Consider the following 23,719-nt stretch of genomic DNA (forward strand, 5'->3'; position numbering starts at 1 on the left):
CTCTTTAACATTACGCCGCAGTGGCGATATGAGCATCAATCGTTGTACATGTGATTGAATTTGTGTATCGTGAGCTTATACATCGATGTTTAATCGATTCACCATTTTTATTGAGTCTCATGAGCAGACTATGGCCCCACATGAGAGAATAGAGATATTCATCACCATTGAGAAGCCATAATATCCTAGCTAGATTTATATAACACCTTAACCCGAAGGCACTTTACAGCAATTATATGAAAAGGTACATACGATGAGGCTGGTTGAGATAAAGTGTGGGGTTATTAAAAGTGGTGGTGTAGTTATCGCGAAAGTTGGGAGAACAGGCAGGAAGGGGTTGGGGTTTGCCTGGTCTTAAGCTGGGGTTGCGAGGGCAGGGAGTAGCAGTAACATGAGCTCAGGAGGAGACATGGGGGGGTTGTTTTAAGGAAGGAGTGGAAGGTGGTTCGTGAAGGTGATTGTTTTATGTGGAGTGGGAGTTTTATCCAGTGAAGGGGAGCTAAACGGGCAAATGAAGGAAAGCGTGATTGGGTACAGTATGAAGGAGGCATAGAGATGGACAGCAGATTTTCGAGTGTAGAGGACGGGATGTTGCAGCAAAGCTTAGCTTGTGCACAGTTTTATAAAAAAATATATATTTGCCAAATCACAGCATGAAGACTTGAAGCCTGCAGGATGTTTGCAAGCCCGCTGCTGGGTTTGTCTGTGTGTGCTCGCTTGGGGTGCAGGCTGGAGCTTCGGCATGGGCTCCGCTTATCAGTTCCACAGCTGGCGAGTGTTTGTGATCGTGTGTGCACTCCCAGCAGTCGCCTCCATCGTGTGTCTGACCTTCATGCCCGAGAGCCCACGTCACCTGCTGGAGGTAGAGACACAACGCAAGCCTCACCGATCCTCCCCACGATGCTGATTCTCGCCTCCTCAGCTTACGATTTACTTTTATTTTTAGCCAAAAATTAATCCAGTAATAAAAAGAAAGATTATTATTGTAATAATATATTATACGGAAATTCAATGCCACGTTAGCCTAGTGGCAGAATTCCAGACTTATAGCATTAAATTTAAACAAATGCCTACAGAGTATTAAGAAATATTACCCAGAATATCAGTGAGTTTAAATAAGAGCATTTTTAATCAGCACCCAGCACACGGTGGAAGCCAAGTGAAGATAGCAAACACAACCTGCACAAAACACAGAGAACTTACCACAGAAGGGTTGAGGCTGTTCTCAACCTGATACACCTTTAGACAAATGCTAATCGTGACAGACAGGGCATGGTAGGCCCTTCAATCAGCAGTGGATTGTTTTTTTTAATTTTATATTGTAACAAGTGAGTCGAGGCTTGCACATGTCCCCACTGCATGCTCAGAGGCAACAAGGGATGGGGGCCACAGCACACAATGAACATTGACCCCACAGAGATGCCACTCAGTGAGCTGTTCTCTCAGATAAAATAAGCAAGCTATATGAAAGCTGAGTACTGTAAAGGTGTAGCCTTACAATTGCTCCACTACCAGGGAGTTCTATAGAGACCATTTATAGGGTATTTTTGGCCGACTCTTTCATGCTGGCCAGAGATTTTGGGAGAGGCGAGAATAGCTACAATTTCACCCCCCCCCCCCAAATTCGACTGGCCGATCAACGAACTGTGGTTGTACCCAGTCAGCTGCTGGGTGGACAGAAGTGGAGGCGTGCAATAAACGGGCCCATTGCTTTAATGGCAATGCTGGAGATTAAATCGAATGGGGAACCTCTGTATTTTAAGTCCAGTGTGTTAACAATTGTACAATAGCAACATCCTTGAGTAACCAAGCAAATGATGTGGTAACCCAACATTTTGCATAAAAGCAGTATTAAAACACACTACAATGCTAATAACCTCAGCAGTATCACAGGCAGTGGTGGATCCAAGGGAAGCGGGGTTAAAAGTGGTAATTTTTAGATACTTACCAGAGCAAATGTGTTGAATTTTTTTTTTAATTCATGTAAGGCCCCTATTTTAAAACGTTTTAATATTCAGGACCCCCTCCACCCCCTTGGGTAGTTTTCTAAACGTGCCCATTGTCACAGGACTACATCCATGGCAGTGAAACCAGCCCTAATACCCTTTTCTCCATCTCAATGGGAAAGGGCAATTTAACTCGGGACTGAATACGCTTGTGCTTCTGAACGAAGCAGACATCGCACAGGTGATGAGCTACGATCAGAAACAACAGCAGAGCGGGAACAATATATCTTCACGGGAGGGGTTTGATCACGGGAATGGCGCAATATGGAAGCTGGCTACTCAGCTTGTGAGGCTGCCCCGGGACAAGTGCTGCTCCCGAGTAAAAATGCCAATACGAGGCAAGCCAGCCTCGAGCGATACCGGTCGATAAAGGGAAACAAATGGCCGTGCTCGCTTGGCTATAAGGTGTCCTGTCGACGTAATAAGGGCATCTTCTAGAAATACGTGTGAGCATTGCGCACAATCGTGCGAATTGTGTTGTGTGGTGACGCGCAGATGGGCAAGCACGATGAAGCATGGATGATTCTGAAGCGAGTGCATGACACCAACATGAAGGCACGTGGACATCCGGAGAAAGTGTTCACCGTGAGTTTAAAACTAACAGTATCTATTGCGTTATATCTGGCCTGTTATTTGTTACATGTTGTTTCTCCCTCCCTTTGAAGTTCCCGCTGTGTTCTTGGCTCTTGAAAAACTGTAAGAAATTATGATGAAAAAACTAACAGTATCTGCAGGGTTATCTGAATTAAGGAAGTAGATACCAGGGATATAGAGTTTATTGAAACACATGGCATAGACAGGTACAAAATATAAAACGTTGGTAATAATCATTGTATTCTTTGGGTCTTTGGGTAAAGTCACGTAGATAGAAAAAATAAGAACAATAAAATAATGAAAATGAAAATAAAGTGAATTAAAAATATTCATTTTATTTTAATTTTTCTTTGTTATTCTTATTATTTTTCTATCTACGTGACTTTACCGAAAGACCCAAAGAATATGAATTCCTGCAGTCACGGAAGCTTTAAGTCAAGATTTAATAATCATTGTACTTCACATTGTGTCTACACTGGTTTCAATTCCCGTAGATGTGTGTACTTAAATAGTTTTTGCAATAAAATACTTTTGGAAAAAAAAAACTAACAGGATCACAGGCAGATTCACAACACTAAAGGGACGTTTACTAGCGAACGTGTTTGCTATTGCACCTTACCATAAGGCTGATTTCGTCACTCATTGAATCATATGCACAATTATAAAATGGCAATTAAGCGCACAATGAAATGAACACATAAAAAAGTGCCATTTCTGTTTTATATAAAAGCATTAATACGTCTATTATAAGTATGGTATTTTGTGCTAATTATATTATGGAATGTTATGGAATTTTCTGATAGTTTACTTACACTAACAGCCAATGATACAGACCATTCAAACTGTCTACCTACTCAAATATGCAATGGGGCTGGTGCTTATCTTGTTTTTATATCTCCGAGTCAGTATGTACTGATATTCCACAGTCTCTTGACGGGACCAGTCCATCCATTGATCTTTTTTGACTCTTCCCCCAGCAGATGGAAAGGTTGCAATTGAGTTTAAATACACTGATTTTCCTCAACTCCCCTCAAACATACAATGGCATCTTAACTTGAAGGGATGAAATAATACAAAACCAGCCAACTCTTCCTCTGTGTATGAGTGTATTTTGCTCCTAGGGTGTAGTTATTTCACATGCCAGACAGTGCGGGGAGCGATTGCGCATCCCAGCACACAGCAGGAGCCAACATGAGATGGCAAACACGCCATGGCCTGCAGCACTTGCAAACATTACGTCCACGTTTATTCCATTTTTTAAGGTGGAATTTTACTGGGCTCAATGCATGGTTTCAAATGTAGTTTTTTTATGCATTACAATTTAGAGAATGCTTTATTTGCACTTTTAGTTGCACTTTATATTGTTTTATCCACAAATTGTGTACTGATTGAGAATAGGTTTTTCCCCGTTTTTCTGGCAACAAAACAGCGGTGTTGAGATGTTAAAACACCAAACTGAAACCTTTTACAAGGGAATCATGTCTGCATTAACCACAATACTTGTGGTCAGAATGCAACAAAAATCATACTCTGATAATATATGCATTGTCTTTGAAACTGATTGGTCCAACCCGAGAAAGCTTTCTTTTGAGCCTCGTCTCAAACCGGTGTTAGACCAGAGGACACCAAAAGGCGTACAGCACAAAAACCAACGCACTTCAGAGTAATGAGAGCTCGGGGTGAGCAGCATTCTGACCACAAGTATTGTGGTTAATGCAGACAAGATTCCCTTGTAAAAGGTTTCAGTTTGGTGTTCTAACATCTCAACACCTGTTTTGTTGCCATAAAAAAAGGGGAAAACCTATGATGATATTTGGGTACTGGCAAGGGAGGAGGTCCCATGATGCACGCTGATTGTTTCCACTGGGAACACGTCACGAGCTATAGACTCTATTAGGGACTTTTTCAGGGCATTGCAACGCCCCGTGTTGGAGACCAGTCCGTGGAAGCAGATATCACAGATTACTCCCTTCAAGTTAACTCCTATTCTCAGCCGACCTGCTGTCGGGCAATGTTCTTTGCATGGCAGTTGTGCAACAGGTATTGAGAACCCGGTTTCATTACGGGCGGCTGCCCAGATTCCACCCCAGGAAATCAGCAGTGGCAGCTCAGCACTCTGATGTCTGAGCCACCTGGCACCTCAGTTGTAATTTAAATCATATTTTAACTATTCATTAGATAATGCGATGTCAACAGTTGAACTTGCATGGTTTGATGTGTCACGTTAACATACCATGTTAAACAAGTTCATTGTTTGTAAAAATTTTTATCATTCATTTATTTATGGCCTATGAAGGTCACAAACACAACCCCCCCCCCCCCACCTTCCCCTTTCACCTGTGTGGCCCAGAGCAGGTAACCGATCTGGTGATCTAGCCAAGGAAACTGAACACATTTGTCAATAATACCGCCGTAAAATGAAGAAAAAAGAGTGTTATTGACAAATGTGTTGAGTTTGTGTTATTTGTGTGTTGTGCACCAATGCCAACATAGTATCAACAGATAACTTGCTTAGCCTTAAAACATTCACCCATGTTGGAATATAGAAGTTAGGCTGTCAGGAGGCTTGTTGCGTGTACAGCAACAACAGTGCAGCCCGTGACAAGGGTGAGAGTTGCGGAGGAACACACCACTGTAATTTCCCAGTGCCGCAACTCACGTTGAATGGTGCAACGCAGGCGAATACATTGTTGCCAGCAACTTGTTCGTTTTTGCAGGAATTGCATAGTTTCATTTCAGCATGAGATCCATGAACTGACATGTGTGTGCATGTGCACATCAGCATAATTATATTATCATGACTTGATAAAACACAGGTGTACATGTGTTGGTGAATGGTTGGTCCTAGCCAGGAGTGGGTTGATGTGCTGGTGTCAGGACCAGATAATCCCCCCCCCCTACCCCCTCCCCACGTCCTTCTAACAAATGCTGAATGTGCTGCATTAAGTCTGAGTTGCGAGCATTAGCACTGAAGACTAAAAATCTAAATGCACCTTACTCTGACCGAGCCTCAAGTATTTCCACTGAACTCTTAGAATCCTATGGTAGCACTAGTCCGCATCATTTTGCCTCAGGCTTTAACAGAAGAGCTTTAGAATCCTAAAGGTACCTTTGGTTTTCTGAATCTGTGGCATGAACAGATGATCCTAAGAATCACACAGGTGCCTTCGTCTGGTCGCTGGGCTTTGGGCATTGACAGTGAACCCTAAGGATCCCAAAGTACCTTAGCTTGGCTCTGTGTGCTCATGAAATGGGAAAAAAAACTCAACACCTATTTGTCAATAACACTGTGGCCTTAAAAGGAAAATATATATAATAGGCGACGTTTCTGGAAATGGCCCTTCATAGCGCAAACATAGAAAGGCCAGAGAGAGAGAGTGGATAGGGGTTAGAGACTGCACTTTACACCATGGGGCCCGATATGGCCTGAAGAGAATCACATTAAAAAAATGTTCTGATTCCTATGTCTTTGTGCACATGCACGATTTGGTGTATATATATATGCGCTCACCTTTTAAGTACAGTTGTGATGCACATGCTTTTGAAGTTGGATAAATTGCACATTTTTGTATACTGTACCTCATTTTAAAATGTATCTAATTTTGTATTTCTTCATATACATTGTAAATATGTCTGCATTGCATATTGCTCCGTTATGTCTGATCGCACTTGTTGTATTGTTGGTAACACTTTACACTTCATGACCTAGATATCCCTTTAAAGAGAGACTTTTAGTTTCCATGGGTTTTAATTTAATAGTTAAAGCCGCTTTAAATATAAAATTAACGAGTATGAACCCAAATGAATTAATCTTGCCAGGTGCTCAAACTTTATTAACATAGATGTTTACCATGAAGTATGCTGCACATTTCATCATTGGCTATGAATGCTCACAACGATGTATCGTGTTCCTAACCATAGGTGACTCAGCTGAAGGTGGTGAAGCAGGTGGACGGCGTGACGGAGTTGAACTCTGACACGGGGACGTGGCACCGCCGCTGGGCCGCCAGAGCCACCTGCGAGGCCTCCAAGGTGTGCAGAACGGTGAAACACAATAACCGTCTCCACCGCCGCCGTTGTCACCGTAACCAATAGATGTGATATTATTGTACCCTCGTCATCATCATGTGAACCTTATGGCGGGACCCCGGAGTCCCGAATAAACGGAAGTCAAAATCGTAATTATATTAACTTGTTCCTGTGATATTCTATGATGAGCAAACACATGCGTGAAGACTGCCTCACAGGGGATAAAAAGTGCTATTTCATACAATATCTCAATTGCATATCGACTGATAAATCAGAAATCGTAAATATGGTACTGTATATCAATGGAGTGGATCAGTGGCACAGTGATTAACGCCTTACCACGAATAACGTCGGTGATGAATGATATCTGAACCTTGCCCTGCGCCTTTCACCAACCAACTCCGATTGAAGTACTGGTATCCCTCGATTTACAAACGTTCGGTTTATGAAATTTTGCGTTAATGCAATTGACAAATTATGGGCACTGTTTGATTAACGAATCAAATTTCCACGTAAACTAAATTTCACGCGGCACACGCACCATGAAATCAAACAAGAATCTCCCAGGAGGCTGCTTCATCCATCCACGACAGCGTCACGGTATCCTTAGAGGGTACCAGTAACGCCTCCACATCACCTTTCCAGTCATTCCACCATGCAGATCTTCGGTGATTTCTCTTGAAAAGGTTAATTATTTTTGTTTAAAATTAATTATTTAAATCATCTTAATAATTATGTTATTTATTATTCTTGTTGTATTGTGAAAAGTTATATAGGTGTGTATTTTAGGGTTAGGAGATAGAGATGGAATGACTGTCTGAAACGCATCCCTAATTTTTCGTATTAAATTAATGGGAAAAGCCATTTCCGATTTACGAGGTTTAGTTTTACGAGCGTAAATCGAGTTATATCTGTCTGGTCAACCAACTCCTATGACCGACATGCGTGGCAAGGCCCTCATCTAGCCATAGATGTGAAAAGGAGTCCACACAAGTCATCCTGGTAAGGGAACTTTATTATTCCAGTAACACCAACATGAACGCTTGCTGACGACTGGCGTTTTCTTTCCCGGGGCCCACGTCCCTCTGTCTTCTCACCGCCTTATCTACCCTCTCTGCTCCTCTCCTTTTTCCCATCGATATGTATCTTTTTGGGTGTTTTCCCCCCAATCACCTATCCCTTTTGTCCAGGTGCGGAGCCAGGATTTCAGGCCGGGGTGACATTCAACAAATGTTAATTTCAAGAATGATTAGAGAGTCAGGCTGTTGAACTAGACGTCATCGGTTGGCGACACACTCTGACAATGCAGTTGCACGGAGTCCGTCAGACCGAGTGTCGTACACTTATACGCAGAATGTCACCCCTGTCACCCCCCCTGGCTCTGCTTTTGTCGCGCCTTTCTTACCAGCGCCCTTCTTTAATGATTTATCTGGGCGTGGTCACTTGACCTCTGCGTATACCCCGCACGACCTCTACACGTGGACAAATGGTTGTGAATGATTATTAATGGAATTGACGTTGACTTAAGTGTAAGATCCTTATTTGTAAACATAAAAAAAGCATTAAAGCTGCACACGGGGTAATAAAATTAATAAACTGTCAGACTTACCACTTGCATTTCCTTTACTGAAATTGGCAAATGTGTATAGGCCTCATTTTCATTATGACGTTTGCTTGAAAAGAAAGTTTAGTGTACTGACATAACCGTTGTGTTGGTAATATTCCATCAGTCACCTATTTAAACATGAATTCTATTTACTGAAATGTAAAGCTTTATTTATTTATATCAGTCACTTTATTGTAATCACTCTTATTTGAACTATCAATTTGCAGCAACAGAACATGCCTTTAATTCTAACACTGTAACTTGGTTTCATTAAGCATCATCCTTCAATGTCAAATATCATTAACACTTAATTCCCTCCCAAGCTCCTATATATGCCAGCAGTCTTCACAGTGAATAGGTCTAGAGAGTAAATTTTTACATTCTGCAAATGCATCGAACCTCAGTGGTGTATCTATTTTCTTGCCATTGACTTCCCGTTCCCTCTCTGATCTGGTGAGGCATTTATTAAAGTCAATGATCACAAATACATTAACTTTTTACTGGAAATAGCTTATGTGAACGTCTTGAAATTAGACGTTGACGTTGATAGCTGAACAACTCAAAGGTAAAATACCAGGTCGGTTGATCCTTGTCTTTACCAAACCAAACACAAAATGGTTAACACCCACTTGACAATTGTGGAAATGGCTATTTTCCTCTGCAATCAAATGGCTTCCATCAGGAGGAAAATAAATTCTGCTGTGGATTTTTTCACCTCAGGAAGATCTGAAGTGAGAGTGGGGCTTAGGCAGAGCCATCACATAGCCAGAGCTAGGAACAATCCTCAGAATACATAATCTGTTTTACCATATGCAGAAACGTGGCTTCCTCGTTGTGGTGAGTGTCCAACAGAGTTGGCCTGGTGACTGCTCTATCCACGGTGCCATGCAACAGTGTCAATGAAATGTGGCAGAACTTTCCCCCACATACCTTTTCTTGTCCTTTCCAGCCCCTCTTAGAATGTCATCACAATGCTGCAAATATTTTAAAAGCCATGCACAGAAGGCAGAATGTGGAGGATAATTTTGAAGATTTTATGCTGACAGCACCTTATTCCTTATCAATAAAACGTGTTTTTTTTGGCTATACAGCACTCTGTCACGCTATTATCAAGTTTCCACAGTTGCTCATAGTAAATTAAGTATCAATGACAATTGCTAACAACATCATCGTCATCATCGGCCATTGTCTATCCACTGCTGGATGAAAGTCTCTCCGCGCCATCGCCATCCCTTCGGTTCAGCGCTGCCACAATCCATCTCACTCCTGCACATGAGATAATCTCATTGCTCCATCTTCACGGTGGTTATCCTCTTCTTTGGTTCGTTCGGTAAAGTCACGTAGAATGAGAATAAAATAATAAATTGATCAAATAAAATAACACAATAAAATTCTCACGACGTTTCGGCCACAACACAAGCGGCCTTCATCCTCTTGGACACTTTCTCTCATTTGGCTGCCATTCCATAACCAGTCTCGTATATTAGCAATCATCCCGTCCGGTGATTTGTTCTGCTCAAGTCCATTTACTTTCTTAATTGTCAATATGACAGCAATGATCTAAATATTTTCCCGAGTTGCCTTAAGGCAGCTGGGTGAATTGCCAGGTCCACTGGTGCGTAGGCACCATCCCAGCTTGGAGGTATAATTGGCCATTAAAATTGAAGCAACGCTGTATTCTTACATCACTAGGTCAGTCTACTCCTATGCAGGTGACCTTGTATGTGATGTCCTGTCACTAAACACAAAAGGTCATCTGCACCTTGGTGACAGTATCTAACCATTTAATCAAGCTGCCATTGTCTTCACAGCAGACAGGAGGGCGCTTCTGCCCAGTGGGAATTGTGTGTGATGGCTGGGTTCTCAGGGGTAATTGGCAGTATTGACGGCTTGCATGTGGCTATCAGGTGGCCTTCAGCGGCCGCTGAGATGTACGTCAACATCAGTCGCAAAGGTTACCATTCTGTGAACGCGCAGCTGGTATGTGATGAACGCTAATGGATCCTATATACCAGGGGTGGACCAACCGCGGCCGCATGTAGCTCCCGGGCAATTCAAGTGCGGATCAATGGAGACCCATCTGACTTTAACATTTCAATATGGCTTTATTTGAAACAAGAAAAATCTGTGTACGTGGGAGCAGCCCCCATGTCACTCTCTCTCTCTCTTGGCAGCAGAGCCAGTCATGGGCAGTTCCATAGGGCTTCTGCAGATCTCTAAATGTAAAACTGCAAAGGTAACCAGTGCAAGCGAGTCAGCCGTTTGACGACCATGTGTGCCTTGTGGCTTTTGGCCGTGTGAAAATGTTGGTCTGGAGCTCGTGGTTGGTCAGGATGTTTGGCCACCTCTGCTATATATGTTTGCGCATGATGAGAGTGAATCAGAGCATGTGATTGTAACCCCCACGCTGGGCTTTGGTGACTGCCGGGTGCGAGGAGATTAACTGCTAGTCGACAGGTGGCATGGGGTGCACCCTTACCTGCTGCTAGCCCCGCTGCTAAGATTAATATCTGGAGATATGCTTTGGGCGCGCACGTCACGCATTTGGTGGCAGTTTTTGGGGATTTGATATATTGTATTATATTGATTTGTTTTCTAATATTTGAGCAGGATCACATTAACATACACGATTTTCCGTTAAATGTTAATTGCGCAGCATGCAGTTTTTGTTACGCTCGAATGTTTTATCTTTACGGGCGAAGCTTTGCAGGCAAAGAGCAATTGGGTTGATTTTCAGCTATTAATAGACTCCGGGCATGATTCATGTTCTCACAGAAAACACTGTTCTGTGTATTTTCTGGATGGGAAAATGGCTACATTGATAGACATACAAGCAATTTGGTTGTGTTTTTTTTTACAAACAGTGACAGAAATTGCCTTTCTGCCAAGAGCATGAATTAGGCCCGCTAATGTAGAAAATGCTGCACCAGGGCTCCTTGTTGCTGTCACACAGATTTGGAGGACGTTTCTGGACTGTTTCGCACCACTCTTGAGGAGAGATATGCTGAAGCTGTTGACCATCTGGCTCACACTCTCATTCAGGTAACAACGCCTTGCAAGCTGCATGTCTTTTCGCCCATTAACTTTTGTAAATGTGACTCGAATATTTGGTAAGCACTAATTTGCAGTGCTTTTCAAAGTGATGTCAGATTAAAATAATGAATATTGCAAGAAGACATCTGCATTTTATACGGTGCTTGGCACATGTTTGCCCCCGCTCCAAATAATGTTTAAAAACGTCCAATTGGGCTATTGTCATCACATAATGAGACTATAAACTATAAAAAAAAAACATTTTATTTTACCAGTTAAGCTCTACCGGGCTAGAAAGCTCTTTTTCAGAAGGGACCGAGCTCAATGAAGTGGCTTATCACGTGGAAATGTATAGCAGTCAAATGCTCTTAACGAGAATACATTTTAATTCAGAACTCTTGCAGAGCAGTGCATACCCTGTGTGTTAGAGAGTTTCCCACGGAAGCTGATTTAAGAGAAATACTTGAATAACTTTCTTTTCTCAACGTAATAGGAAGCACACTGTCCACAAATGTCATGTTACAAAGAGATGTATGTTGCATGGCATTCATATCGACATATTTTTCAGTTTTCAGAACTGAAGTTTAACCAATTGAAGTATTAGAACGTATTTCACACCTTGCTTTGTGTGTGCGAACATTAGTGATCGGGCTGAGACCATCAAATCACAACACTTGAGAATAGCAGTTTAATCCCCAGCGGCTGCCTAGATGTTAACCCTCGATGCATACATTTAGATAATATTGAATTGGTTGATAGTTTAAAATTATCGATAATAAATTTTGCCTAAACAAAGCAACATTCATACTTGTTCATGCATGGTTCTCTGAGATCAGTGATTGATTGCATAATATTGTCTCGTTTCTGCCATAAGCGGGGCTCGTTCTCGCTCCTTGCTTGCACTTGACCTTACAAATGACCCCAGGTGCTCGTGGCAGCCCACTCATTTAACCCCAAAATTGGGTAACTGAACTCCCTTTTTAAACTGAGCATGATTATTTTACCCCCGCGGGCAACACCAGAACCACTTGAGACACCGCAGGGTCAACTCAGAAATGAGACACATTTCTCGTGATGTCACTTGCTTAAGTTTAACCTCCAGGAAATAATGAATGCCAACGAAGGACACCAGAAGGGTATGAAAAATTGGATATTTGCTTCCTAATGCTCTAACCTAGCCCATGTTTTACTAAACCCTGTGAAAAGAAAGTTAAGATTGTGTCCTGACCTCCCGACACAAAGCAGTATCGGTTGGGAGAGGCTGGAATGGAGTTGGAGGGGCTGAGCCCACGGAGCCTGATTACTCGTCTAATTATAATAATCAGAATCTTTATTTATCCTGGGGAAATCCGATGAGCTATGAAGCTCTTTTTCGCAGATGTCCAGTCGGGACAGGTCAGAAAGTTATACAAAAGATAGGAGTGCAAAGTATAGGAAAGGTATGCAAATCACTACAAATAAATAAACTAATGACATTGACTTCGCCAAGACAGAGGTTATTTGCAAGCCATCTGGCTACCATGAGAGTTTCGTTCATGAGGCTATCCACATATACAAACACAGAGACAATTTCAACCGAGAAGATGGATTCTGGCTTAGCAATCAATGGAAGGATTTGATAAACCATTTCGGGTCTTAATTGATTGTTCACGCTTACGGTGGCTTTCAGACCGCATCCATTATTTTTCATCTCCCCCCTCCTCTTTTCCGAACATAGATGGACTCGTCCATTTGAACAAACTGTCAAATCGCTCTCCGTGGTGCTAACGTTAAAAATAACCACTTTTTTCAAATTTTATTGCTGTGGTTTTAACACCTGATGATGATTGCTTGTGTTGCAGTCGAAACGTTGTGAGAATTGTATTGTTTTATATTTTTATTATTTTATTGTTTCCCTTCTACGTGACTTTACCGAAAGAACCAAGAATATAAAACGAAACATTTGTTTTTATTTTACTTGGTAAAGCCCATTGAGCTGTTCGTTCTTTTTCAGAAGCTACCTGCCTCAAAAAAATGGCTTACATGTGGAAATTTATAGCAGCCAAATAATCCAAACTCAATTTTATAAAGTGTCTTTCAAATTGGCAATCTAGCATCGGGGACCCATAGGTCGAGCCCTGGTGCTGCTGATAGCATTTGAAGCACAAACATTTTTTTATTGTAAATGTTCTTCTTAATAGTATATTTTTTCTACTTATGCATACTTAAATATACATAATTGTTGGTTGTTTCAGTGACAAGTTAAGAAATACCTGTGTTCTCATTTTGCCTGGGTAAAATATGGGCAAGATCTTTGCCCCCAGTCCTTGCCAGCTGGTTCACAGCTCAATAGATGAAATGAATGGAAACCAGCACAGCCTGGTTCATTTTGGTGATGGAAACAGGGCATTAAGGTTCCAAATGGACTTTCAGAGTGAAAGGAGTCTGGTTCAGTAGGAAGGTACAAGCTTGAATTAAAGCTTTCGTGACTGCAGGAATTCATATTCCTGCAGTCACGAAAGGTTCAAATAAAATAACAAAAACTACGTTTCGATCGCAACACAGGCAATCGTCAGCAGGAGAAAAAATAGCGGGAAAGCTGCTGAGGCAGGCTGTTTTAAAGGTTTGAAATGGGTATAGCCCAAGGGTCATAAACGAAGTGGGCGGGGCTATTTATGTTAATGCGAGAAATTAGCATGTAGCTGTAAGATCGGCGACCTACCTCCACGACGAGGGCATGGAGGTGGCCATTGTATTGTGAGAGATTAGCATGTCAATGTAAGATCGCAGAGCCGCCGCCACATCGAGGAAAACGAGCAACGGTGGATGTGTTAGTGAGACATTTAACCTGTTAATGTAAAACCAGAGAGGCAAAAATAACTACTAACATCGGAAGGTAGGATGGAAACATCACAGCCAGTTATGACTTAAACTGGTTAATAAAGTCCTTCCAATGATGCTCAGTTTGTACCTATCTTCTCGGTTGAAATTGTGTCTGTGTCTATATATATGGATGGCTTCATGAACGAATCTTTGTTGATAGTCAGTGGGCTTGCAAAGTACCTTCGTCGTTAAGAAATTAATTTCGTGTGAGCCCACCGCATTAAAACAATGATCAGCCACGGACGAGGTATTGGTCCTACCGTGTTTCAGATCTGCCTTATGTTCACGAACACGGTCCGAGACATGTCGCTTAGTTTCCCCAATGTAACTGCTGCCGCAGACACAGCTTAGTTTGTAGACACCGAGGTATTGCATGTCACGGATCACATCTTTCACAGATGGGATCAGATCACGAATTTTATGTACTGTACACATCCTTCACAGATGATCCCATCTTTGAAGGATGTGATCCCTGATATGGAATACCCTGGTGTCGATAAATGCAATACCCCGGCGCCTACAAACTAAGCTGTCTGCGGCAGTAGTTACATTGGAGAAACTAAGCGACATGTCTCGGACCGTGTTCGTGAACATAAGGCAGATCTGAAACACAGTAGGACCAATACCTCAGCTGTGGCTGATCAAATTTTGTATGCAGTGGGCTCACACGAAATTTATTACTCTAAGACGAAGGTACTTTGCAAGCCCACTGGCTATCAACAAAGATTCGTTCATGAAGCCATCCATATATAGACACAGACACAATTTTAACTGAGAAGATGGGTACAAACTGAACAATGATTGGAAGGACGTTATTATCCAGTTTAAGTCATAACTGGCTGTGATGTTTCCATCCTACCTTCCGATGTTAGTTATTTTCGACTCTCTGGTTTTACATTAACAGGTTAAATGTCTCACTAACACAGCCACCGTCGCTCGTGTCCTCGAGGTTGCAGTGGCTCTGCGATCTTACATTGACATGCTAATCTCTCACAATACAATGGCCACCTCCACAGCTTCGTCGTCGTGGAGGTATCTCTCCGATCTTACATTGACATGCAAATGTATCACTTTAACATCACTAGCCCCGCCCACTTCGCTTATGACCCTTGGGCTACACCCATTTCAAACCTTTAAAACATCCTGCCTCAGCAGCTTTCCCGCTAATTTTTTTCTCCTGATGACGATTGCTTGTGTTGTAATCGAAACGTAGTTTTTTTGTTATTTTTTAAAATTACTTTCATTGAACCTATCTACGTGACTTTACCGAAAGACCCAGGAATAAGGTACAAGCTCATTTAATAAAACAAGATATTTTCGAGTATACTGCACTGATGTATGGGAACTCATGCACAGTTATTCAACACAGTTTTTTTTACAGTCAATCAGAGATGAGTGAGATAAAATATAATATTACCATCGCGGAAATCAGGCCGGCAGGGGCCAAGGCAGGGAGGGGGGCAAGGCAGGGGGGGGGCAAGGCGGGGGGGGGCAAGGTGGGGGGGGGCAAGGCGGGGGGGGGGCAAGGCAGGGGGGGGGCAAGGCAGGGGAGGGGGCCAAGGTGGTGGGGGGGGGGGGACTTTGGCTAGGAAATGAATATTAGAAGATGCGGTTGTAAAGTTCAGTTCTCTGAACAAGCAACTCTATGCCTACAAATTAAAATGTGAAACTTTGCTTTCGTGGTTGAAAATGTATACACTTAACTGGCTTATAAATAACAAATGCAGTTATCTATGTGGTTACTATTCCCTTCAGTGCTCTTTTCTAAGTGCCTGTTGTTTCAGAATCTGCACTGCTCTCAGAATGGCTCGCTGTGCCAGCAGCCTCCTCTGTGACCGTGAACAGCAGTGGCATGCCATGTGCATGCAGTCCCAGCTCTTTGATCCATGCTTGATGCCACTTTGTCACACAGCTACTACGGGCTGTCGGTGTGGTTCCCAGAGGTGATAAAAGTCCTCCAGGAAAAGGAATACCACCACCACACGAAGGTGCACGTTGGGGAGCGTATCCATGGCTCCACGTTTAACTTCTCCCTCGTCAATCAGATCCACCTCAATGGAGAGTTCATCAATGACAAGTGAGTGTACATCGTATGTATGTATGTTGAACTTCATTCGCACCGTATATAGCCAACTGTGCTCATCGGAGATGCGGGGGGGGGGGATGACAACAAACTAAACACAATAAAGCAGTTCTAGAGAAACGAGTTTTCATTCTACAATTAAAAGTGCATAGCTCCAGTGGCCTCTTAATATTGGAAAGAAGAGCATTCCAGACGGTCACAGAAGCTCATCTGAAAGTGCGAGATGCAATGACTGTCTCTGTTCAATGGCTAGCCATGTGGGCGGTGAACAGTGGCGGACCGTGTATTTTACAATATAAAGTAACATTGTGGGTATGTCAAGAATGAAGATGTGCACATTAACACACAGCTTCACCCATACCCTCTGTTGTCTTTCTTTAGCCCTCATCACGTGCGGACTACATTTGCTTTGATTTACATTGTTTCGATATTCGTCGCAACTTGCAGGAACGCATCCCCAATATAAACTAGGTTATTACTGTATATAGACTAACACAGATGTCGACTATATTCTTTAAATCATGGTCATGACAGGTGTATCACTTGAAACAAACACGACATTTGTTGTCAAGCTTTTTGTTGTTATGAAATGTGTTAGTGGAGGCTTGTTTTATTCAGAACAAATATAATATACTAGCTTTACTACCCGGCTTCGCCTGAGACTGGGATTCTTGTCTTGGATTAATACACGGCCTACGCAGAGGGTGGGGTGGGGGGGGATGCGTGACGTCAGCGGGCACACTGCGTGACGCTGCCGCATGCGGGTGACATCACAGATGTGACGTCACCACTCACTTGTGCAATATAATATATCCATTATTGCGCCCCCTCCCCTCCACAAAATACAAAAGTCTATTTTTATACTTTTTACATTGAGTACAGTCTGGAAACTACCCACACGCCAAATTTCAAGTTTGTTGCATGTCGGGAAGTATGCTGAACATTTTGAACAGACACATTCACAAATTTCCCTATTAAATATATAGATGATGAGACAATACCTAGTTTAAATATAGAGATATTGGAAACATTAAGAAAACTTTGTAACAAAAACAAACATCAGCAAATAATGTTAATTGTAATGTGGTGTGAAAATCTAAAAGTTTAAATTTAACACTGAATGGAACATACAGTTTTAGGCTGAGTTCACCTAAAATATTACAAACCTAAATGAACACGTATAAAATTAACTTAAAAAGTAATACAAAAGTAATTTTCCACACAGAAAGCAAAAGAGTAATCATTGGAAAATATGCAAATTTGGTATATTTGTAAGGAAGCAAATCCTGTATCTTGTCTAATCAGCTTCTAAAACAATCAACATTCATATTTTTTTATTTAAAGCTTTCGTGACTGCAGTAATTCATATTCTTAGTTTTTTCGGTAAAGTCACGTTGAAAAAACTAAGAATAATCAACATTCATGTTTATCAATCAGTGAAATTATGTGAGATTAACTTTTATTCTGATAAGCAATGTGTGACATCATAATTTTACTTTTATTTGCCAAATCTATTTTTTGGAAACGTGACGGTTTTATAATTTATACACTATCTCAGATTGCAACGCTTCATTTTTGGAATGAGCACCTGCATTAACTGGGGCATCAACCTTTTGTAGCAGGCCTTGTGAGCAAATATTAATTATAATGCTAATGGTAAAAGCTAGAAAAGGCTATATAAATTATAAATATCACTTTGATGACAAAGTCATTTGGATACACTGAAATCGCAATACGGAATGGAAAGCCTAATATGAATTGTTTAGAATTTAAATTCTCACAAAACTCCATTAACTCATCTGCCAATGCTGGGAAGAAGGAGCAATGCCTCAAGACATGAGAGACTCCAACATCATCACCCGAAATAAAAACAAGGGTGACCGTGGGGACTGCAATAACTACCGCGGCATCTCCCAGCTGAGCATCGTCGGGAAAACCTTTGCCCGTGGGGTCCTCAGCAGGTTACAGATACTAGCTGAGAGGACGTATCCTGAGGCTCAGTGTGGCTTCAGAGCAGGAAGGTCCACAATTGACATGCTCTTCTCCTTGCGTCAGCTACAGGAGAGATGTCGAGAACAGAGAATGCCCCTGTACTTGGCATTCATTGATCTTACAAAAGCCTTTGACCTCATCAGTAGGGAAGGCCTCTTCAAACTCCTCAAAGTGATCGGCTGCCCACCGAAGCTGCTGGCAGTCACTCCTCTTTCCATGACGACATGAAAGGAACAATACAGCACAGCGGCACCACCTCAGAGGAATGACTGGGAGAAAACTGCCGGTCGACCGACTCAGCTGGCAGCAGGCTGTGAAAACAGGCCTCAGGAGAGGCGAGGAGAAAATCCACACTGCCTGGCAGACCAAGAGGGAGCGACGTAAAGAAAAAGCAATAAATACCTCTGGAGCTGCCACCGCATTCACTTGCAATTGCTGTGGCAAGGATTGTCACTCAAGGATTGGCCTACTAAGTCATTCTAGGCGCTGCGAAACCTACAGCTGACCTCGTAAGGCGCAAAAGAATTGTCTCTCGAGACACACAGGCCTGTGATGGTGAGAATTTAAATTGACGCGAAATACATGTATTTATTACAAAAATTAAAGCACAATGTTAGTCATAACATTGACTTAATGAGGAGTATGTATATATTCATTTAATTTCTCTCACACTTATCCGGAGTGTGGTATCAGCATAACTTCATGACACAAAGTGTCCACGATGATCTGTTGAGGAGCAGCGAAGCCCTTAGCATTTTAGAATGGCCCACGGAAGGTTTTTTTTTTCTTTTCTCCAAGGACTTTCTCGCTCACCCTGCAACTGAGTGTAATGCTTACTTGTCACAGCTGAAATGTTTATTGTAAAAAAAATGAATTTAATGGGATGTGCAGTCGTTGGTGATTGTTGGGCTGAGACCATCGTAAATTCTCCACACTTGAGAATATGGATTTCAACCCAGCATTTTACCGGTGCCAGCTGAGTATCTGGCCACCTCCACAAAGCAGTATTAAGTGCAAAGGCAGCGAGAGGAATTTTAGTAATATATGTTAAATTATATGTATATACAATGAGGGAAAAAGTATTTGATCCCCTGCTGATTTTGTACATTTGCCCACTGACAAATAAATCATCGATCTATAATTTTAATGGTAGGTTTATTTGAACAGTGAGAGACAGAATAACAACAAAAAAATCCAGAAAAACGCATGTCAAAAATGTTATAAATTGATTTGCATTTTAATGAGGGAAATAAGTATTTGACCCCCTCTCAATTAGAAAGATTTCTGGCTCCCAGGTGTCTTTTATACAGGTAACGAGCTGAGATTAGGAGCACACTGTTAAAGGGAGTGCTCCTAATCTCAGCTTGTTAGCTGTATAAAAGACACCTGTCCACAGAAGCAATCAATCAATCAGATTCCAAACTCTCCACCATGGCCAAGACCAAAGAGCTCTCCAAGGATGTCAGGGACAAGATTGTAGACCTACACAAGGCTGGAATGGGCTACAAGACCATTGCCAAGCAGCCTGGTGAGAAGGTGACAACAGTTGGTGCGATTGTTCGCAAATGGAAGAAACACAAAAGAACTGTCAATCTCCCTCGGCCTGGGGCTCTATGCAAGATCTCACCTCGTGGAGTTGCAATGATCATGAGTCAGCTGGGACCATAGTCACCAAGAAAACAATTGGTAACACACTACGCCGTGAAGGACTGAAATCCTGCAGCGTCGCAAGGTCCCCCTACTCAGGAAAGCACATATACATGCCCGTCTGAAGTTTGCCAATGAACATCTGAATGATTCAGAGGACAACTGGGTGAAAGTGTTGTGGTCAGATGAGACCAAAATGGAGCTCTTTGGCATCAACTCAACTCGCCGTGTTTGGAGCAGGAGGAATGCTGCCTATGACCCCAAGAACACCATCCCCACCGTCAAACATGGAGGTGGAAACATTATGCTTTGGGGGTGTTTTTCTGCTAAGGGGACAGGACAACTTCACCGCATCAAAGGGATGATGGACGGGGCCATGTACCGTCAAATCTTGGGTGAGAACCTCCTTCCCTCAGCCAGGGCATTGAAAATGGGTCGTGGATGGGTATTCCAGCATGACAATGACCCAAAACACAGGGCCAAGGCAACAAAGGAGTGGCTCAAGAAGAAGCACATTAAGGTCCTGAAGTCGTCTAGCCAGTCTCCAGACCTTAATCCCATAGAAAATCTGTGGAGGGAGCTGAAGGTTCGAGTTGCCAAACGTCAGCCTCGAAACCTTAATGACTTGGAGAAGATCTGCAAAGAGGAGTGGGACGAAATCCCTCTTGAGATGTGTGCAAACCTGGTGGCCAACTCCAAGAAACGTCTGACCTCTCTGATTGCCAACAAGGGTTTTGCCACCAAGTACTAAGTCATGTTTTGCAGAGGGGTCAAGTACTTATTTCCCTCATTCAAATGCAAATCAATTTATAACATTTTTGACATGCGTTTTTCTGGATTTTTTGTTGTTATTCTGTCTCTCACTGTTCAACTAAACCTACCATTAAAATTATAGACTGATCATTTCTTTGTCAGTGGGCAAACGTACAAAAGCAGCAGGGGATCAACTACTTTTTTCCCTCACTGTAGCTATATATATTCGTGCATACACAAATGTATACAACAGTGTATTTGCATATAATATATCTCCATAATCAAGATATGGAAATTAGATTAATATAATAACTCATTTCCAGGTAGTCATGGGGAAATAAACATTAATTTTTTATGCGCACCCTAATTTACATTTTAATTCATTGAGGCATTCCACATGCATATTAAAATGTAGATGAGAGAGCAGCCAGATAAAGAGCTTTACAGATTATGTGTCTCAAGCTGGACCACACTGAGGACTATGCAGTGTTTGATGGGGGATTTTTGGGGATTTATGAGAGTTGCACATTTTGTTTTACAGTATTTCTATCTAATAATAATGCTCCTCTTGAATTGTATTACATTCCTCCGTGCGTTTCTCTGCATATCTTCATTAGATGCAGTGCTTGAAATGTAAATCATTTGCGACCCTTTTGAGTGAAGGTCTCCCGTGCCGTGTAGGCCACGGGGTTGACTTAAGTGAAGGTAATGGCCCAGAACTGGTTAAGATAGCACTCGCCACTGATGTTAGCTGTGTATAGGAATCAAACTTAGGTTGTCGAATTTATAGCGTGGTGTGCTAACCACTGCGCTAACTGCCTTATATAGATGTTACATCCGTATTAAACTATATTGTATGCATCAAAGCAAGAATTAAGGACAATTGTTCTCCTTTGAAGTAACTGATTTTTGTCATAGGAATGCAGATTTTCACCATAGGCTCAGGACCGAGAGAGATGATCATTGTCCACTTCTCGCTTGACCATGGAGACAGGCATGAATGTTTTCACAGTGTATTTGTATCAGCATTCCTTATGGATAACATAAGCAACAGCAGTCGGGAGTTGATTCTTGTGGAATACGTTTTGCTATGTATTTTGAACTGCTTTCGCACCGTATGTAGCCAACCGTGCAAATCGGAGGTGTGGGGAAGGACAACAAACTAAACACAAAAAGCAGTTCTAAGGAAATGTTTTCAGTCTCGATTTAAAAGTACATAGTTCTAGTGACTTACTAATATCGGAAGGAAGAGCATTCCTGACGGCGGCAGAAAGCGCGGTGATGCAGTGATTGTGTTTGTTCAATGGCGAGCCGAAAACTTCTGTGAGGACGACCAGAATTCACTTGATGGTTTATGCTTCTTCACGAGATCAGCAAGGTATTGTGATCATTTGTGGCAATCACTGTGATGTAATGAGTGCGACCTTAAAATGTATTAGTTCAGCAACAGGAAGCCAATGTAGCTCAGTAAGCACTGGACAGACATGGTCAGATCTTGCAGGACCCGTCATGACACGTGCCAAAGAATGTTGTATATGCTGCAGCTTGGTAATATTTTTACCAGACGTCCCGTAGAGTAGTGAGTTTCATTATTCGAGCCTTGTCGATACTATGCTATACGCCACCGTGTTTCCCATGTCATGACTCAATAGTGGCCGAATGTGTCGTAGAGCCCTGATATGACAATTGCAGAACTTGATCATATTTTGAATGTGGTAATCAAACGACATCTTCTAGTCAAGTATGGTGCCGAGGCTCTTTAGATGAGTAGAAAACTCAATCCTGGAGTCCGCGGCTGCCACACCTGATCCAATATTTGTTTTTGCCCGAGTGCTAACCAGCAGAATTCCAGATTTGTTTTCGATTAAGCAGCATTTCGTTTCGTGAGAACCACACGAGCAATCTTTCGAGGTTACCAAGGCTCTACCAATGCCGAACTTTGACTTCACTGCGTTGTGCGTCATCAGCATACCGATGGAACTTGATGTCACGCAATGGGATGACATTGGCGATCGGAGAAACGTGTTTTGAAAATTGAAGGGCCTGAGGACGAACCCCAGTGGTACACAAACTAGGCACGGCATGGGCGATGTCCGTGCCCAGCTTGACGAACTGTGATCGACCATAAACTGTGATCGACCACAGCAGTTCTAAATTTAAATGGCAATCATATTATCAGTATTACTCAGACCCTTTAAGCGCATTTCGAAGTTTATTTCAGCAAAATAAATTAAACAGAACATTATTTTTAATGTAGAGGCAAGGATCTCGAATGCCTCTTCACGGCTGTCCTGTGCTGAGCTTTTACCAGACCAGGTTCTCAAAGGATATTAATGGGTTGCATTCAATTACGCCCACATATTAAGAACTTTTTGATTTAACCAGGCGCTTGTATTGTATCCAATATCAAGTTAACATTTCTTAATGTACAACAAAAACTTGAAAATGTCAGGTGGCCATTGTGTCTTTAGACCTTAAGACGTGAGCTGTTGTTGAGGGGGAGGTGTATTTTAGCTGTGGGGTGGGGGGCAGTGGGGGGGGGGAGCCCCCTGCTGAATGTTCACCCCCCTTCTTTATTATTATTATGATCAAGTCAACAAATATTCGTAAATATATACGAGCCTTTCTTCATCAATTTCAATAAGATTGACCCATCTACGAACTTGTTTAAGGATGGTCAATGATGTTGGATGTGATTACCAGCGAAACGTCGTACGCAAAAAATGTTAAATGTTGTGGATTCACTCTTCAACACACCGGTGGGCTAAAGTAGTGAACTATTTTGTCTTTTGTTAACGTGACACATTTTTTTACTGTTTGACCGTGTCGGGTGGTGGAACGACACATTTATAAATAACGCAATCTAACCCAAACACCTTTATTATGAATAATATTGGTCGCGAAAGCCTCCCACGTGTTAAACTGGCACATTGGTTTTCTCTCTTCTTTGGTTCTTTCGGTAAAGTCACCACGTAGAATGAGAATACAATAATAAATTGATAAAATAAAATAACACAATAATATTCTCACGACGTTTCGGCCACAACACAAGCGGCCTTCATCAGGTGAAGGGACGAGACTGTCCTCCAGACAGTCTCCGCTGTCCTCCAGACA

The 23,719-nt window shown here is 42.2% G+C and overlaps 1 protein-coding gene across 2 annotated transcripts in view; it reads left to right on the forward strand.

The window, feature by feature from the left end:
• Nucleotides 1-23,719, forward strand: part of LOC116951237 (synaptic vesicle glycoprotein 2C-like) — an 86,854-nt gene that overhangs the window by 40,512 nt on the left and 22,623 nt on the right. For both annotated transcript variants that reach the window (XM_032969909.2, XM_032969764.2), the window contains 5 exons: nt 729-862; nt 2,502-2,591; nt 6,522-6,632; nt 11,189-11,277; nt 16,043-16,207. In XM_032969909.2, coding sequence (XP_032825800.1) covers nt 729-862; nt 2,502-2,591; nt 6,522-6,632; nt 11,189-11,277; nt 16,043-16,207 — 589 coding nt within the window. The remainder of the gene's footprint in view (nt 1-728; nt 863-2,501; nt 2,592-6,521; nt 6,633-11,188; nt 11,278-16,042; nt 16,208-23,719) is intronic.

Source organism: Petromyzon marinus, chromosome 1 (genome assembly GCF_048934315.1).
Source record: "Petromyzon marinus isolate PM22_M1 ecotype Great Lakes invasive population chromosome 1, UKy_Petmar_22M1.pri1.0, whole genome shotgun sequence".
Taxonomy (NCBI): domain Eukaryota; kingdom Metazoa; phylum Chordata; class Hyperoartia; order Petromyzontiformes; family Petromyzontidae; genus Petromyzon; species Petromyzon marinus.